Below are 20370 nucleotides of genomic sequence, written 5' to 3'. Positions count from 1 at the left end.
CAAAATTTGTACTTCCATCCCAAATCAATAGCTCTCTGTGGGCTCATATATTCTATCTTTGTTTTTCTTTTCGTCTTAAACAATCTCCTGTTCTGCGATAGATATAATTACCCATATCAGCAAATGTCTCATGCAAAAGAAAGTGGTGGGGTAATCCAGTGGGTCAGACAACATCTGATCAGTCAGAAGGGTGCCAACTCGGAACGTTCCCTGTCCATTTCCTCCACAGATGCTGCCTGGCCCACAGAGTTACTCCAACATTTTGTGTTCTACTCAAGATTTCCTGATCTGCAGTTATTTGTGCCTTCATAAATGGCTTGATGTCAGAGGGACAGGGGAAGGGGGGCAGCTTCGCAACAATAAAACTATTCATACACAGCAAACTGTGCACTTTAAAATCAGACCACATGCACCAAAAAGCAAAATGTTTCAAGGTAATTTCCAATGGAACATTATAAATAACTTAAATTCATCTCAATTCTAATAATTTCACTTTATTGCAATGGAGCAATCTGCCAACTGCACAACCTTTGGAGATGGCTTGAATCACTGCTGGCTTCTATAATATTATGGTCCAGAATTATGTTGAGTCTTTGAAAACAGAGGTTTGTGCGTTTGCTGATCACGTCCTTTCAATTCCGCGTGACAAGGTACACCTATAACATCCAGCTGTAGATTCCATTGCTCACCTCAAGGATCTTTTTAATGATCTATTTCATTAATTTGGCTGAGATGTCACATTAAGGCTCGCTGATGACACAAATCAACATAGGTTTTCGAGTAGGGAGGCTGATGTGAAGAGGCATCAAGGGGCAAGCTAAGTGAGCAGGAAAGACACAGCAAATACAATATAATGTGGAAAAATGATCTATTTTGGTTCATAAAATAAGAGTGATCACTGAAAATCAACATAAAGATAATTGAAAAGGCAAACGTTGCCCTTCTTTGCAAGAAGACTAAGCAGTCTGCCAGTGCAATCCTGTGTTCAGTTTTGATCTACTTAACCAAAAAATGTACATATTTACCAAAGAAGGAGAGCAGCAAAGATCCACTAGTTTGGGGCCACGGCTAGTGGGTTTGCTGTATGAAGAGAAGATTAATAGACCTCACCAGGATTCTGATAAGTTTTAAAGAATGAGGTGAATTCTCATAGAAGCCTACAAAACAGGTATGTACACAGGAGCTTTAACGGGTATGATTCCCCTGATTGAGGAGTCAACAAATATCACAAAATAAATGATGGACCATGAGACGAGAAGACATTTCTTCACGCAGAGGGTGGCAAATCATTGGAATTTTCGATGCTGGAGCATCACGGAGGCTCAGTCACTGAGTTAATTCAAAATAGAGATCAATATCTTCCTGAATATTAGGGGAATCCTGGAATACGGCAATAGAGCAGAAAGATGGCATTCAGGTAAAAGAGTCAGGAGAAAGTCAAGAATGTTTAATTATCATGTGTACTGACAGAACAATGAAATTGTAAATGAAACCACAGGCTTGTAAACACAAAAATCAGACAAAAGCAGCAACAGACTTAGAGCCAAATCAGCTACTGCTGAGCCTGTTATATATATTGTTTTGAATACTTAAACCATTTAGGACAAATGTTAATCATGGCAAGCCATATTCTACATAATTTTGAAATTTAAAACACCAAAATATCACTTAAGCACAGTAATCCCCTACGGTACGAGCATCAATATACAGTAAGCCCCAAATTAACAATAGATCCTAGATATACCTGTAATATTTGACACCTCCTTTTGATTGTCTATATACTTTTCCTCATAGAAACATAGAAAATAGGTGCAGGAGGTCCTTCAAGCCAGCTATTCATTGTGATCATGGCTGATCATCCACAATCAGTAACCTGTGCCTGCCTTCTCCCCATATCCCTTGATTCCGCTAGCTCCGAGAGCTCTATCTAACTCTCTTTTGAATCCATCCAGTGAATTGGCCTCCACTGCCTTCGGTAGCAGAGAATTACACAAATTCACAACTCTCTGGGTGAAAAAGGTTTTCCTCACCTGTTTTAAATGGCTTCCCCTTAATTCTTAGACTGTGGCCCCTGGTTCTGGACTCCCCCCAAAACTTTCATATATGAAAGATGAAAGAGTGATATTGAGTTGATGATGTAGTAACATGATTCTGGGTATGTAATAAAAAAGATCTGCATTATCACAACTGATTCGCATCCAGTGGGGAAAAACTAAATAAACATTTTAAAACAAAGTTTAACCCAAAGATTAAGTACTTTGAGTTTAAATTACATATACAAAAGATATTCATTAACAAATTATGGGGTGAGTGTTATAATTTAGTCTTATACAATTGAACATTGACATCCCATTAGTATCCAATCTGATGTATGTATGATTCACATTTTATGTGCAATGGGGACTGGCCTGATGCATTCATAATTCAGTGACAACTCAAAAAGGCACCTTGTGTAACTTTCATTCCAATTACACAAATAGATTTTCACCACAAAGCAAATAAAACTGAAGCCAACAATGACAAGTACCAAAAATGTCTCACATAGAAAGAAGACATCAGACAAAGTAAGCGAAGGAGCTTATCTTAAACAATTTTGTTTTATTTGAAATATTACATAAAACCGCAGCCAAATATTTATGGAAATTGAGCTTTGTTATTTTAGGACAAATTTGGTTTCCATTCTTTGTAAAGTCCAAATACTTTCTCAAATTCAAAGTTCTCAAATGTAATTTCTTTGCTGATAATAGGTTCTTTAAGAGGTTGTGCTGCGTTAATTAGAAAAACAGAGCAAATGAGATACATAAAAATACTGTTGTGGATATTTATTCCGTGAGGCAGAAATTAGAAACTGTGGGTCAGTACTTTTCACTGTAGTGTGCAGTTACACAACATATAGATTATGCCTTTATACAGGATAGGGCACAAACAATATATATATAATAAAGTAAAACAATTCACAAGTTTTCTTTGGTCTATGACCAGTTCAATATAAATTTGTTCTGTCAAAAAGGCAAGTAGTACGGCTGTAGATGCATAATATAATCTGCACTGAATAGACAGACTGCTAAATCACTTTTTGTTCACTGCATTGGCCACATCAATGCACCACCATTCCACACTCAGGTGGCACTAGAGACTGCCAGTTTCTTCAGGTGATCCATGAATACTTGCAAGCTGACATCATCTGTGAGGATCGGTGCTCCAGCCTCCTAAGGGAAAGATTCACGTTGGAAGTTAATTGTACAAGCCACTTTTCCTTTTCTGCAATAACTTACTGGTTTTCAGAGCATACATTAAACTAGATGTAGAAGCGCCCTTCAGAAATTTAATATTTACACCTAGATTAATTTAACCCACTATGTTGATTTATTAGAGACACAAGAAACTCTGTTTCTGCCTGCCGAGTTCCTATAGCACTTTCTGTTTTGATGTTCATTTAATAGAAATCTACAAATTAATAAAGTTATTTTTGAGAAAAACATTGTTGTTGAGCGGTTCTGTGATTCTTACAATTCCAGAACTGCAGCAATTTTTAGTTGATCATTCATGGTAATACATGTTTAGATACTGCATCTTTGGCTGCTATTCTGTTCATCTCATTGCTTTTATCATAAACATTTCAGATAATGTCTCCATTTGGTCAGTGAATCTTGACACCAAGTACAAGAAGCAAACTACAGAAGTCTCCAACTTATTCATAGGCCAGAGCAAATTATTTGCAATGGGAATAAATCATTGCATTTTACAGGATTTTAATTCCATTGGCAAAGACAAAAAAAAAATCACATTTTACCAGAGTATAAAACAAACAACCTTACCTGTCCCCATGCATACATGTTATTGTGGGTCTGAGAAGGGTTTACTTTAGACAACAAGAAACGAGCCTGAATACAAAATATAAAAATTACATTAAAGAAAATAATGAACTTGCATTTATTTAGGCCCTATTGCAATCAAGGGACAATCCAAAATACCTGACAAGCAGTTAAGCTCTTTTTGAAATGCTAGATATTGTCACAACTGTTAAAACAATTGTAAAAAAACAAATTCCTCTTAAAAGCCTTTTGGGAGAATGACCTGCTGAAATTACTTGGATGTAAATTTAAGCCAGTTCATTTCTCTGAATGATTATCTAAGCTTGGGAGAATTCTCTTGTTTTGGTTGATGTTACAATTCAGGATTAGTTCCTCTCATAATCCTGATCCTACATCCCAAATTAGAAGCATACAACATAACTTTATTTCCCATATACAATACTGGGGTACCTAGAACAATACAATGAAGGCATTAATACAAATCAACTTTTCAAATAATATTTGAGGTGCCCAGCAAATAAATGTTTGTCATTTATGATTTGTAAAGAAAAACATTATGGTTGTTTTTAATTATTTTATCGTTGTTGATTTGCAATAAGGTACAATTATACTTCAAAGCCAGAATTAATATTAACATTAACATTTAAAGAGAATGTGCATACCTGACTCCCACCATGTTCAGTATCAACATAGCGAGGCATAGGGAATCTGCTGTGCAGAATCTCCTGGGCATCATCTACTGGTGCTTGCAGCAGATGTCGGAAATTTTCATATTCAGGCATATCATGATAGCCAGCTTTGCGCCATTGAGCTATGGTCTGGGAAGAGTAGTAATCTGATGAGTTACTGTAATTGTGTTTATTCCGATAAAAGGTTAATTTAACCATAAAACTTAAATGAAGCTGAGAGTTCATTAAAGTGTGATAACTTTACAAATTTCTGTTCAAATCCCACAGATACTGCTTTGACGATGTAAAAAGTAGAATGGATAAGGGAGAGCCAGTGGATGTGGTGTATCTGGACTTTCAAAAAGCCTTTGACAAGGTCCCACACAAGAGATTAGTGTGCAAAATTAGAGCACATGGTATTGGGGGTAGGGTATTGACAAGGATAGAGAACTGGTTGTTTCTACAAATACTAAACAGAAGACCTTGAAATAGAAACATAGAAAATAGGTGCAGGAGTAGGCCATTCAGCCCTTCGAACCAGCACCACCATTCAATACGATCCTGGCTGATCATCCTAAATCAGTACCCTGTTCCTGCTTTTTCCCCATATCCCTTGATTCCTTTAGCTCTAACAGCTAAATCTAACACTCTCTTGAAAATATCCAGTGAATTGGCCTCCACTGCCTTCCGTGACAGAGAATTCCACAGATTCACAACTCTCTGGGTGAAAAAGATTTTCCTCATCTCAGTCCTAAATGGCCTACCCCTTATTCTTAAACTGTGACCCCTAGTTCAAGACTCCCCCAACATCGGGATTTTTTTCCTGCATATCTAGCCTGTCCAATCATATGTAAAATAAAAATATGAAAATATTTACATTTATAAAAATAAAATAAAAGGAAATGTATTTAATATTGTTAGTTTTCTTATGATTCTTCAATTTATGTTAAATAATTTAAAGAAGTGACCAAAACTGAGACACTAGATTTTGCAGTCAGCAACAATACTCATTGTCTGGTTCAAAGAAAGATACCCACAAAGACATAATGATCTTTGCAGTTTAAACCATCATCTGCAGTTCTTTCCTGCACGATCTTTACAGTATTGGTTTCACCTTTTCGAAGATCGTTTGCTATCAAAATCCTATTTCAGGGGATTGGCTGCACTTCAGCAATCCACAGAATTACTAAATTAAGTGACAAACACAAGTTTTGACTAATATTGCACATAGTTTTTAGAGGTGCAAAATAAAGATTAGAATTTATCCATAAAATTTAGATGAAATATGATAAACCTTCCAAAATAAAATTTAAAAATGTAGAAATTAGAATCTAAAGGAATGTCAATCCATTAAGATCAATATTTTCCACTTTTTATAAACAATGAAGGACATGTTGCAAGCGCTCAAGGTTTTTAAGCACTTTCCTGGTCTGAGAAGATTACACTGGAATTTGCTGCAGTGTAATCTGCAGAGCAGCAGGGAATCGTGTTCAGCAGCTTCTGTATTTCCATATTTAACTGCACACTGGCAAAACATCAGTTTTAAAGAATAATGACAGCAAGCGTTATTTCACCACCATTACGATTGTAAGATACAGGCAACTGCTGTCCAAAATGACATGTTCATACCTCACCATGGTAGATAAGAATTTGGAAGAATGTGTCCATCAGAAGAATTCGATCAGGAAGAATGCTGCTGCTGTCTAGAAGGACAGGCTTCATAAGGGGACAAAAAATAATCAATAATCAATAACTCAGAATTATTCCAAAATAATTTCTTAGAACCAAAAGTGAGCAGACTCGCCTGTTTCCTGCCCATAAATAGTGGGCTCTGCATACTTTGCGGTAGGAGATGGCGTCTATGCTTAGAATTGCACAAGTTCATTCATTCCAGTACAGTTCAAAATCAGAGTACTGCATCAGTCCTCTTGATCTTGTTACCCTCTATTCAACTGTTGTTCCTAAGACACAGGCTTCTTTCACGTTCCACACCATTGGTAAAGAATAGTTTAAGTATCTGGGAACCACATTTTGCAATTACCTCTTGCCTAAAGGTCTCGACCTCTCCATCACTTCATAATCCTTTTCAGAACTTTTTAAAAATCTATTTGATCAAGCTTTGGGTTAATTCTACCAATATCATCTATTCTGGCGAAATGCTTTTTTGGTTATACAAATATATTTGGTGAATAAATAGGCTGTGTGAATGGCTGTCACACTTGGTTCTAAGAAATTATTTTAAGATCCAAGAATCCTACATATTAAGTTAGTGCCAAATGTGATCTACTACACTTTCTATTGAACAAGACTTTCGTAGATGAAAAATTTGGAAAATACTTTCCAATTATCAGCTGCTACCCAAAAACATATGGAGTACACCCTCGCTGAAAGGTAAGCGTAGCCTCTGAACCAAGCAAAAGCTATTTTAAGCAAACATTACAGTTACAGAATAAACTTATGCTATGTAAACTTGTTTAAGTTGAAAATGGCCAAATGCTTTAAGATCCTCACAGCTGGTCTAGGGAAACAATCGTTATTCATGTTAAACACAAACCAACTTTGCACGGACAATAGCATGAGCATTACATTTCTAAAACTTCTGTTACCATTTACTTACATAATAGTTGATCTGTATTTTTACTCTGTTGATGCTTAACACATCCTCAAGACTTTGGTATCTAATTGTTAACTATAATTTTAACACAGGTGAGCATATTTCCGAATGCAAACATTAATGAATTCTCTCATTGCATTCAGTATGAATTCCGTTGGTGAGGCCACATTTAAAGTATTGTGTTCAGTTCTAGGCACCATCTTATAGAAAATATTTTGTTAAACTGAAAAGGGTACAGAGAAGATTTACAAGGATGTTGCCAGGGCTAGAGGGTCTGAGCTATAGGAAAAGGCTGAGTAGGCTGGGATTCTATTCCTTGGAGCACAGGAGGATGAGGGGTGATCTTATTGAGGTGTATAAAATCATGAGAGGAATGGATCAGATAGATGCACAGTCTTTTGCCCAGAGTAGGTGATCGAGGACCAGAGGACATAGGTTTAAGGTGAAGGAGAAAAGGTTTCATACAAATCTGAGGGGGAACCTTTTCCCAGAAAGGGTGGTGGGTGTATGAAACAAGCTGCCAGAGGAGGTAGTTGAGACAGGGACTATCCCAACATTTAAGAAACAGTTAGACAGGTACATGGATAGGACAGGTTTGGAGGGATATAGACCAAAAGCAGGCAGGTGGGACTAGTGTAGCTGGGCCATGTTGACCGGTGTAGGCAAGTTGGGCCGAATGGCCTGTTTTCACACTGTATAGCAAACATATGACTCAATTCAGTATTTGAAAGCCCAGTTGTAATATCAGCTCAGTAATCATTTAATTTGACATCAACAGAAGAATTACATGATTGGAAACACGTCTTCTTACCTCTGGTGGGCCATTGAAAGAATAGGCATATAGGATCGGTTGAATCATAATAAGAGACTGTGTAAGATCCTGGCGCATGAAATGGTGTCGATAATAAGAACTTTCATCCGGGCTGTTGTTAAAAACTTGCAAGAATGGAGATCGCCTCAGATGGAACATGAACTAAAACAGACAGAACATTTCTGCATATTTGTCTAGCAAACATATTTTTGGCAATTCAAGGTTTGTTCTTTTCTGTATTCCACAGTTTCAGCATTGTTCTAATTCCCGCTGTCCTTGTTTATGTCCATTTATTTACATCTCCAGACAGATTAACTACAATTAACATGCTTTCACCACCCGGTCTCAGCCAGCACATTGGCCTCTCACTCAATCTCTCCGTTCTGGCCACCTCTCCCTTCTCTGCAATCTAAAATGCATTTGATGTCCTTCTTTTCACAATTGAATGTTAACTCTGTTTCTTTCCTCAAAAACCTGACATCCTGAGAATTTCTTGCATTTTCTAGTTTTATTTCCGATATTCAGCATCTGCAGATTTATTTGCTTTTTAAGAGAAAAAAACGAATTTAATCTCCCCAGTGCACACTTTATATATGACAAATTACATATTACAATGAACACAACATTAAAAATTTAAATTAACCAAAATCCACAAAAAGCTACATAATTGGAAATAAAGTTCTCACTTCATACCTGTGGGTACAAAGAAAATGTTTCAGAGAATTTGAAAGAGGCTGGATCATCTTTATGGTAATCTCCAAATTTCTGACACTGATAAAGAGGAAAAGACTAGATAAATTACACATTATATACATTAAAAAATCAACAACAAAAAATTGAAATTTGCAATCAGATTTCTTGCCTCTTTGCCCTCTCCCTAACCAAAAAATGATCATACCAGTCGTATAAGTTGTCTGTCGAGCCATCTCAGTACATCTGGTCCCTCTTCAGTCTCTGCTCTGTAAACTGCCAGTCTTGCCATTAGAACGGCTGCAGCTTCTTGGTCAAAGGATGCAGCAATGTTCTGGATATGAGTCTGTGCATCAGCCCAGCTTTACCAAAAGGAGAAAGAGACAATTCGTATAAAATGTTATCAATAAAAGCTTTAAGATAATTAAAGTAAATCCATTAGTTTAGTTTATTGTCATATGTACCGAGGTACACTGATAAGCTTTCTGTTGCGTGCTAACCAGTCAGCGAAAAGACTATACATGATTGCAATCCAGCCATCCATCTACAGTGCCCTCCATAATGTTTGGGACAAAGACCCATTATTTATTTATTTGCCTCTGTACTCCACAATTTGAGATTTGTAATAGAACAAAATCACATGTGGTTAAAGTGTACATTGTCAGATTTTATTAAAGGGTATTTTTTATACATTTTGGTTTCACCATGTAGAAATTATAGCTGTGTTTATACATAGTCCCCCCATTTCAGGGCACCATAATGTTTGGGACACATGGCTTCACAGGTGTTTGTAATTGTTCAGGTGTGTTTAAATGCCTTCTTAATGCAGGTATCAGAGAGCTCTCTAGTCTTTCCTCCAGTTTTTCCATCACCTTTGGAAACTTTTATTGCTGTTTATGAACATGAGGACCAAAGTTGTGCCAATGAAAGTCAAATAAGCCATTACGAGACTGAGAAACAAGAATAAACTGTTAAGAGACATCAGCCAAACCTTAGACTTGCCAAAATCAACGGTTTGGAACATCATTAAGAAGAAAGGGAGCATTGGTGAACTTACTAATTGCAAAGGGACTGGCAGGCCAAGGAAGACCTCCACAGCTGATGACAGAAGAATTCTCTCTATAATAAAGAAAAATCCCCAAGCATCTGTCCGACAGATCAGAAACACTCTTCAGGAGTCAGGTGTGGATTTGTCAATGACCACTGTCCGCAAAAGTCTTCCCGAACAGAAATACAGAGGCTACACTGCAAGATGCAAACCACTGGTTAGCTGCAAAAATAGGATAGCCAAGTTACAGTTTGCCAAGTACTTAAAAGAGCAACAACAGTTCTGGAAAAAGGTCTTGTGGACAGAGGAGACGAAGATTAACTTATATCAGAGTGATGGCAAGAGCAAAGTATGGAGGAGAGAAGGAACTGCCCAAGATCCAAAGCATACCACCTCATCTGTGAAACACGGTGGTGGGGGTGTTATGGCCTGGGCATGTATGTCTGCTGAAGGTACTGGCTCATTTATCTTCATTGATGATACATCTGCTAATGGTAGTAGCATAATGAATTCTGGTGTACAGACACATCCTATCTGCTCAAGTTCAAACGAATGCCACAAAATTCATTGGCCGGCGGTTCATTCTACAGCAAGACAATGATCCCAAACATACTGCTAAAGCAACAAAGGAGTTTTTCAAAGTTAAAAAATGGTCAATTCTTGAGTGGCCAAGTCAATCATCCGATATGAACCCAATTGAGCATGATAATAATAATAATAATATATTCCTTTATTTGTCCCACACCGGGGAAATTTGCAGTATTACAGCAGCAAAGTGGATAGCAAGAGACATTCATTATAAATAAAAATAAAGATAAGGATAATTGTCATAATTTACTGTGTTTTTTAAAAAACTGTTCTGTTAACTGGTCTGTTGACCGGTCTGTTGAGAGTAGCGCTGGTTGTGCAGTGGGAAGGAAGGACCTCCAATATCTCTCCTTCACACACTTGGGGTGAAGGAGTCTGTCACTGAAGGAGCTACTCAGTGCAGTGAGTGTCCTGCATGGGGTGGGAGTCACTGTCCAGCAGCGATGTTATCTTTGCCATCATCCTCCTCTCTCCCACCGCCTGTACTGAGTTGAGGGGGCAACCCAGGACAGATAGAGCGGGCCTTCCTGATCAGCTTCTCAAGTCTCTTCCCCTCCGCTGCTGAGATGCTGCTGCTCCAGCAGACCACTTCATAGAAAATGGCTGATGCCACCACAGTGTTGTAGAAGGTCCTTAGGAATGCCCCCTGCACTCCAAAGGACCTGAGTCTCCTCAGCAGGTAAAGTCAGCTCTGGCCCTTTTTGTACAGTGCATTGATATTTTCAGTCCAGTCATGCCTTTTATATATTGAAGAGAAAACTGAAGGGGACTAGCCCCCAAAACAAGCATAAGCTAAAGATGGCTGCATACAGGCCTGGCAGAGCATCACCAGAGAAGACACCCAGCAACTGGTGATGTCCATGAATCGCAGACTTCAAGCAGTCATTGCATGCAAAGGATATGCAACAAAATACTAAACATAACTACTTTCATTTACATGAGATTGCTGTGTCCCAACCATTATGGTGCCTTGAAATGGGGAGACTATGTGTAAACACTGCTGTATGTTCTACATGGTGAAACCAAAATGTATAAAAATACCCTTTATTAAAATCTGACAATATGCACTTTAACCACGTGATTTTTCCTATTACAAATCTCAAATTGTGGAGTACAGAGGCAAATAAATAAATGATGGGTCTTTGTCCCAAACATTATGGAGGGCACTGTAGCTGTACTGACACATGATAAAGGGAATAACGTTTATGTAAGATAAAGTCCAGTAAAGTCCGATTAAAGATAGTCCGAGGGTCTCCAATGAAGTAGTTAGTAGCAGAGGACCGCTCTTTAGATTTTGATAGGATGGTTCAGTTGGCTGATAACAGCTGGGAAGAAGCTGTTGCTGAGCCTGGAGGTATGGGTTTTCACACTTCTATACCTCTTGCCTGATGGGAGAGGGGAGATGGTAACTGTGGGTACAAGTGCACCAGAGGCTTCTAGGGCAGGACATCAATCCGTTGACCTTCTGTTCAATCAAGTACAGAATGTATTGAACTCATTGGGGAGGTATGTGTTGTCCCGAGCGATACTGCCTGACTTTGCTTTGTCACCCATTATAGCATGTAAGCTTTGCCACAGTTGATACGTGGTTCTTCTGGGACTCTAGCTTGTGTTGGTATTGTCTCTGCTTCCTGGATGGCTTTGGTAAGGTCGTATCTAGATTTCCTGTACTGGTGTGGATCTTCGACTTGAACCCCACAGATCTGGAGTTCATCTGGAAGTGGACCTCACAGGTTATCCATATTCTTTGGCAAACACTTGGATTGATTTCTTTGGCGAGGATTGGAGAGCAGCAGAAATGTTTTCTAACAATCTATAACCTTGTGGTTCACATTTCTCTCATTTTATCACAAACTTAGCATGTGGAGTAACTATGAATAGCATGTCAGGGGCAGCACTGATCTGATCTAATATAAGCAGCAAAGCAGTGTAAGCAATGGATGGTGATGAGAAATGCACAACCAAAAAGAATTATCTAAGTTCTGCAGTTCCGCTACATAATTGAACAACTAATGTGAAAAAGAGGCTCCAAGAACATACACAACGGCAGAGTCCACGTGATTACAAAAGACCAGCTTCAATTAGAGATGCCAAGTGAAATGATCCATCTCAAATTCCTCTCCAGGTCTCTCGTATTATAGAAGGCAGTATTCAGCCAATTTTATACATTCTATGCAATTTTTAATCCGGCCTCATACACTGGATACAGCAAAGGCTGTGGAACCAGACAACATTTCAACTGTAGTGATGATGACCTGTGCTACAGAAATAGCTGCACTTCTAGCCAACTGTTCCAACTACAACACTGGAACAGCCTGCATGGTGGGAAAACGGCCCAGTTTGCACACAGCAAGGAAAATTTAATCCAGACATCCATTTACACTCGATGAACAGAAAATAGGAGGAATCTGTTGCTATTAGTGACACTTGCTCGTCAATAACCAGCTCATTACCAGTTTGAGCATTGTGAGGGTCTCTCAGCTCCAGACCTCATCACAGCCTGAACCAAATATGGACCTCAGACCCGAATTCCAAAGGCAAATTAAATGACTGCTTTTGACAGAAAGACAACACGTGACCAAGTATGCATCAAGCTGCCCCAACAAAATAGCAATTCATTAGAATCAAAAGGCAAACTCCCCATTTGGTGCAGTCACATCTCATACTAAAAAAGTGATTATGGTTGGGGAAATGTTTCTATTATTCACTAAAGAAAACACTAATCTGTGTATACATATGCCTTTTCTCTGTCAAAGTTCCTCGATTTGGCTTTTACAAGTACATGGCTTTTAATCTAAGCACCTGACACACATGCATCTTATATGATGGAAAATTATTAAAATCCAGACAATTATTGTCATAGGAGCATATGCTGGTGAGTAAAGGCAACCATGACAGCAATCACTGGCAATGTTTAATAATAAATCAGAAATATGTTAAAATTAATTTGACCACAAATATTGCTAAACAACTGCAAACATAGGTTGTATCTATGGTAGGTACTCAAACAAAGATTTGCAGCGAGTGGTACATTATTAATTAGAAACTATGGATGTGATGCAAGATATTAAAAAGGTGGTACTATCCAAAATTAAAATCCCTCTACAGTTTGTAACAGTAAAGAACCAAGCTACGGTTAACTTCATCGACATCGGGTCATTTTCCACTTGGCAAAATTCACATTACATACTGTAGTTTACAAGCCTTCCATGCAACACCCTTTGGTGCCTGAGCAAAAGAAATTCATAGTGACAAGTATTAAAACGTTCATATAATTTGGTAAGAACTCTAGCAAAAATATTCTAAGATTTAGAATGATTTTTATGTTTCATTATATTAATTTAGAATTAAAATATCAATGCAACTTTCCAGAGGACAGTCCATATCTGGATTGAGCTGCCAGAGGAAGCTGTAGAAGCAGATACACTATGGCTTTTAAAAGACATCTGTACAGATATAAGGAAGGTTTAGAAAGCTCTGGGCTGAACGCAAATAAATTGGACTGCCAGTATGCCACCTTGGTCAGTATGGACGAGGCGGGCTGAAGGGCCTATTTTGTTAAGGAGTCAGAATCAGAAGGAGAAACTCCTTCCAGTGGCATGGCTGTATAATTAATTACCAGGGCTTGTCATCTCGGTCAGAACAATCTTAGCACCCCAAGTGACTTTAAAGTTGCTGGCTGTAGGAAAATAGGCCGAGATAATTTACGAAGAGTGGTCAACTTAAATAGCACTATTCACTTTCTTGGAGAATGAATGTTTATGTGGCTGCTAAGACTAATTCCCTTTTCCATAGTATTGATGCCATGACTTCCCATATTTATTTTGTAACTAATTTTATATTATCAGATAAGAAAGATTGAAATTTTGGATGTGAAGACCAAATCTAAAAGATTTTGCTTTGATCACAAGTCCAATTCCATATGCATTTATTTGACCCACGTATCTTTTTACTATTCAAATCAATTTCAGATTTAACCTGTGGCTACTAGAGAATATTTTCCAATATCATTAAACATTGTCAATATTGTGTCGTGCCTCCAGCCATCAGGTACTGTTTACATTCTGCTCCACACTGGTCATTTCCCTCTATATATCTAGCTGTATTCCCACCTAATTCTATTTCAATCTCGCCTCTACACTTTGTGTTATTAAATGTGCCTCTACTGTTCGTTAAATCCAATTTACTTTCAGTCACCTTCCATTCTCTAGCACCCATCCAACTTTTCCAGTTTTCACTCTCTTTTTTGCCCGATAATCCCAACTTCTTTGACATTGCAAAAAATCTGCTCCTTGTGAGCATGGCTTTCTTATCAATGTCCAAGTACCTTCAGGCCAGATACCTGTCTTCGCGTCATACCCAAAGACTCATCACTCATCTCTTATTGCAGTCCAGCACTGAATCACAAATTATTTCTTCAATCAGGCCTCCAATCATCAATCCCGTTCTCCGCCTGCACCCCCCACCCCCGTCTCAAACCCACTCTTGCACCTATTTCAGCTCCATTCTGATCCTCATTCCAGACTCAGTCCCCTTGCAGTGATATTTTTAAAGTATTTTTAAATTTCCAAAGCAGCCTCCTGAAGGTTGGAACCAGGCTGAAAAACCAAATGTGGGCGACAGGTGTATGAAGATCACAGAAAGCAAGACCAATTTGACTGGCCTCACTGACACATCCAACTGGTGAAATTTTGCACTCATCTTCAGTTCATATCAATGAACTGCAAAATGGCAGCTTGGGAGAAGGAATTCAATGGGAGGTAAACAGAAGCAGACACCATGACAAATGAAGACAGTCATAGAGCTGCCATCGTCATCAACCATTAAGTTGTGCTTATTCTTATAATTCACCTGTTTCACCCACTTACCCGATCATGCTGCAATCCTTCAATGTTCATACTTACCCTATTTCTCCACTGATGTCTCCCTTGGCAGTTTCAACAACTTGGCTTGTTCCACATCATCTTCTCAAGTTCTGCTAACCAATACCTCCCTAAACTAATTCTGCACTCACTTTTATAGATCATGGAATTAAACAAGCAACTGGTAAATGCTTCTTCTATAAAGAATAAAATTCACAAAGGTCGAGAGACAAAATGATAGAAAACAGGAAGAGAAAGAAAAAAAGTGAAAATACAATTTTTTTAAAAAGATACAAAATCAGTATCAGGTGGCCAAAAATCCAGGCAACATGTCCTGTGTTCTCAAGAGCATGAAAGAGCTAAAATAAATATCTCCCACAAAAACACACAGAAGAAGTTAGAAGCTAATTCAATGTTAGTAAACAGAAAAAAAGAGGGGTAAATTTTAAGAGCAAATTTGTAAAAATAATAATCAGCAGGTTTAAACGCACAAGAGAGAACTAAAACTGCACAAACTTACATTCATGTTCATTTCTCTTGGTAAAATAGTAACATTTCAAAAAAATGTGGCTTTGTACTTTTAAACTTACTTTCTGGCAATTGTTGCAACTCTGATGCGCCTTTGTCCACTAGAATGCTGATACTGTGTCACAAACTGAATAGCACCGCGGCCACCTTGAGGAATTGGAGCATTGTGCTGCAAATATAACATTTGACATTAGATTTGGTCACAACAATGCAGCATGCATAAGGTCATTAATGGAGCAGTTTATGTGCACAAGAGCAAGTCTAATCCTTACGTTACCACCCACTTTCTAGAACAGTCATATCAAAAAGCAGACTTATTCAACTTCCTATTGAATCTTGGACAGAACTGGATAAACTGCAGGTATGGCCAGATGATAATTTGCTGGAATCGTTCTTGAATATAAAACATACTTCTCGATACCTTTGTATAAAGAATAAGTCATTCCTTGGTGATATAATAATATGTGTTCTTGTATATTCTTCCGGCTACCAAGGAATGAGCAGGGAGAAACAAATCTGGATCAAAATAATCTATATGATCCTTGTGCTCCTTTGTTACAGAAAATATGCCATTAAGCTCATTAAGCTGGAAAGAGCGCAGAGATTTATGAGGATGTTGCCAGGACTTTATGATTAGTAAAGAGAGAAACAAAGTGCTGAAGTAACTCAGCGGGGCAGTCAGCATCAGTGGAGATAAAGGATAGGTGACGTACAGCAGTGCAACAGGTACAGCAATACTGCTTCAGTACAGAGCAGACATTTTGTAGCATTTCTACAGAATGTGGAATGCTTTTTTTCTGCACCAATACAAAATGGCGTTATTTCTTGAAATGCTTCATTATACATGTTTATTCTAGCTTACCAATTTTAAATTCCCAGTCAACAATTAGTAACAGCTACACTACACAGTTCCCAGAGTAATGTTTATCATTGACTTAAGTTTATATGACCGGGTGGCGCCACCAGTAGTGGTTGCCTCGCCAACAGTTTGTCTTTCCTTTCTTCTGTTTTTGTTATTTTTAGTACGTGTTAAAATGTTTTAGTGTTCCTTGGTTTATTTTATGTGGGGGGTGGGGGGGATTGGGGGAAACTTTTTTTCAATCTCTTACCTGGACAGAGATGCGATTTTTTTTCAGGATCGTATCTCCATCCGCACTGCGGCCTACCATCGTGGAGTTGGCGGCCTTTGCTGGAGACCGACGGGCGCTCCAAGCCGCGGGAGTCTGCAGGACTTTAACATTGTGGATCTTGTGATCCCTTTGCCGGGGATTGAAGCTCCAATCGCGGGGCCTGTGGACTTCGTGAAGCCTGCAGTCTCTGGTAAGAGGCTGACTCGGGAGCTCCATGCCGCGGAGAGAGTTTCAACCGCCCCTACGCGGGAGTTTTGATCCCCCTGACGGGGGCTTTGATCGTCGGCTGCGGGGGCTTTGATCGCCCCGACTGCGGATGGTTTGATTGCCCCGACCGCGGGAGAACAAAGAGGAAGATTTTAACTTTAACTTTATTGCCTTCCATCACAGTGAAGAATGTGGAACCTACTGTGGTGGATGTTTATGTTAACTTCTATTTTATGTGGTTGTGTGTCTTGTTGCTTTTCACTTAGTATAGGTGTATGGCAACTCAAATTTCACTGTACCTTTATTGGTACATGTGACAATAAACTGACCTTGAAACCTTAAAGTTTGTGATAAAACATTTTCAATTCTCTTTTTGTATATACAAGGTTTCTACTTATTATTTCTTTAATGATGAACTTGATCCTAATCAGCAATCATTTCCTCAATTGTATCCCATCATCATACAGAATGTGCCCTTTAGCCGCCCGAGTCCGTGCCAGCTATCAAGCACTCATTTACACTTATTCTACAACTAATTTACACTCATTTACACTTATTCCACTTTACTGTTCCACACTCCAATCAACAAGTTGCAGACTACACCACCCAGTGGACCAGATCTCGATTAATGATGAGACAGAGTACAGAAAAGAGATTGAGAGCTTAGCAGCCTGGTGTCAAGACCACAAACTCTTCCTCAATCGTCATCTACTTCAGGAAACAGGGTGGACTATCTGCCCCTGAGTGCATCAATGATGCTGAAGTTTTTTTTATGGTCGAGCGTTTCATGTTTCTAGGTGCAGATAGCGCCAATATTTTGACTTGGTTGAACCACATAAATAGCATGAACAAGAACGCACACCAATACCTCTACTTCCTCAGAAGACTAAAGAAATTCATCAGGATTCCAATAACTCATTAATTTCTTCAGATGCACCATATTGAGATGTATCATAGCTTGGTCTGGCAACTGCTCTCCCAAAAACTCACAAAACTGCAGAGAGTTGTGGACACGGCCAGCCCAGTCAATCACGCATATCAGCTACCCCCGCATCTACTCTTCACGCTCCCTTGGGAATGCAGCCAACATAATCAAGGACCACTCATACCCTGGTCATTTTCTGTTCTCCCCTCTCCTGAAAATACTAAAGCTTGAAAGCATGTACCACCAAATCAGGAACAGCTTCTTCCCCACTGTTATCAGACTCTTCAACAGACATCTCAGATGTATATACTATTTTACAATCTACTGTGTGATTTTTAACTTTTTTCAGTAGCTGTAACATTATATTCTGTACTCTATTTTTATTGTACTCGTGTATGGTTTGATCTTCCTGGATAATATGCAAAACAAAGTTTTTCAATGTGCCTTGGTGTACATGACAATAAACCAATACCAACAACTCTACCCAAAATCTATCACGTCCCCCCTACATTCAGATATCAATGTAATAAGACAATCAAATAAGACAAGACTATTTCTCCAAAGAGCACCAAGGCTGAGTATACAAGTAAGTGTATATGCACATACTTCCAATCCTACTCAGAACCAAGAACAGTGTGTGGACTTCCCTTTCTCAAATAGCGTACTGCAGACATGGCAAATGTGCAACCTCAGAACATGGTTTTATTACTGGAATACATTTAATTGGAACACTCAAACTATGCATCACAGAGGCTGACTACATTGTAGCATTTTGTGCCTTCATTAGCCTGCCAATGTCAACCAAGCTGCCACAACGCAAAAATATAAAAGATAATATCCACTGAAAAAGTTGTGACTTTACTTGGAAGAGGTTTCATTTTTAGATCTACAAATCTAAATTTAAAGATTTTCTTACAGTTCCAGTACCATAAAGGAGATAACATAAAAAACAAATATCGACTAATTATTTATTGTTCTGTTTGATGCAGATGTAAGAAATATTTGATTAAAATAATTATTTTATTTTGTATAATGCCCTTAAAGACCTCAGGACATTATAGCTACAAAGTGCCATGCACATATTTTATAAGTATAGTCCAATTCTAATGTAGATATACAAATATCTACTGACATGGCCTCCACAGCCTTCTGTGGCAAAGAATTCCACTGATTCATCACCCTCTGACTAAAGAAATTTCTCCTCGTCTCTTTCCTAAAAGAACGTCCTTTAATTCTGAGGCTATGACCTCTGGTCCTAGACTCTCCCACTAGTGGAAACATCCTCTCCACATCCATTTTGTGCAAGCCTTTCACTATTCTGTATGTTTCAATGAGGTCCCCCCTCATTCTTCTAAACACCAGCGAGTACGGGCCCAGTGCCGACAAACGCTCATCAGAGGTTAACCTGCTCATTCCTGGGATCATTCTTGTAAACCTCCTCTGGACCCTCTCCAGAGCCAGCATATCCTTCCTCAGATATGGTGCCCAAAATTGCTCACAATATTCCAAATGTGGCCTTACCAGCGCCATATGGAGCCTCATCATTACATCCCTGTTTTTGTATACATGCCCTCTTGAAATAAGCATGAGTTTGCTTTCTTTACTACCAATTCGTCTTGCAGGTTAACTTTTTGGGAATCCTGCACCAACATTCCCAAGTCCCTTTGCACCTCTGATTTCTGGATTCTCTCCCCATTTAGAAATGTAACTTTTCTTTTCTCAAGTTAGATCAGTACATAAATACTGATGAACTGAAGATTGATCTGTGATGATAAACAACAGTGAGAAAGGTTTCTAAAATCTGCGTGGAGTGGGGTTTCTATGCAGCAGTGGTGTGAAAGAGATGGCAGGTTCAGTATAAAAATACACCTGCTCATTTCAGAATCAGAGAATATAGTGGAGAACTTGCATGGGTTATTGAAATTTATAATATCTATAATACTAAAACTCTCCTTTGTTTGTTTGTTTGTTCCTGAACTACAGCAAAAACGGTACACGATAGCGCAACAATTTTAGGCCCACCTTACTCACCGTTATCCTTTTATCATATCATATCATATCATATATATACAGCCGGAAACAGGCCTTTTCGGCCCTCCAAGTCCGTGCCGCCCAGCGATCCCCGTACATTAACACTATCCTACACCCACTAGGGACAATTTTTACATTTACCCAGCCAATTAACCTACATACCTGTACGTCTTTGGAGTGTGGGAGGAAACCGAAGATCTCGGAGAAAACCCACGCAGGTCACGGGGAGAACGTACAAACTCCTTACAGTGCAGCACCCGTAGTCAGGATCGAACCTGAGTCTCCGGCGCTGCATTCGCTGTAAAGCAGCAACTCTACCGGTGGAAGAAGTTTCATTGAAATCGGTTATATTGTGGTGGGGGGAGAAGGTGCTGCACCAATGCAGGAGAGGTTTTGGCCCAACGGGTCCACTTGGTTTATTAGAATATAAATGTAAGTTATTAGGTGAAGTGA

The 20370-nt window shown here is 38.8% G+C and overlaps 1 protein-coding gene across 1 annotated transcript in view; it reads right to left on the bottom strand.

The window, feature by feature from the left end:
- Positions 1-1448: 1448 nt before the first annotated feature.
- sec23a (Sec23 homolog A, coat complex II component) overlaps positions 1449-20370 on the bottom strand; it is a 47626-nt gene continuing 28704 nt past the window's right edge. Inside the window, exons 13-20 of the mRNA XM_078406546.1 lie at positions 15687-15793; positions 8807-8960; positions 8602-8679; positions 7909-8070; positions 6113-6199; positions 4478-4633; positions 3819-3884; positions 1449-3209 (exon numbers count right to left, since the gene is read on the bottom strand). Of these exons, the coding sequence (XP_078262672.1) occupies positions 3120-3209; positions 3819-3884; positions 4478-4633; positions 6113-6199; positions 7909-8070; positions 8602-8679; positions 8807-8960; positions 15687-15793 (900 nt within the window). The 3' untranslated portion in view covers positions 1449-3119. The remainder of the gene's footprint in view (positions 3210-3818; positions 3885-4477; positions 4634-6112; positions 6200-7908; positions 8071-8601; positions 8680-8806; positions 8961-15686; positions 15794-20370) is intronic.

This window comes from Rhinoraja longicauda, chromosome 10, assembly GCF_053455715.1.
Source record: "Rhinoraja longicauda isolate Sanriku21f chromosome 10, sRhiLon1.1, whole genome shotgun sequence".
In the NCBI taxonomy this organism is placed as follows: domain Eukaryota; kingdom Metazoa; phylum Chordata; class Chondrichthyes; order Rajiformes; family Arhynchobatidae; genus Rhinoraja; species Rhinoraja longicauda.
The sequence above is the reverse complement of the archived record's forward strand: the minus strand, read 5'-3'. Positions and strand labels throughout refer to the sequence as shown.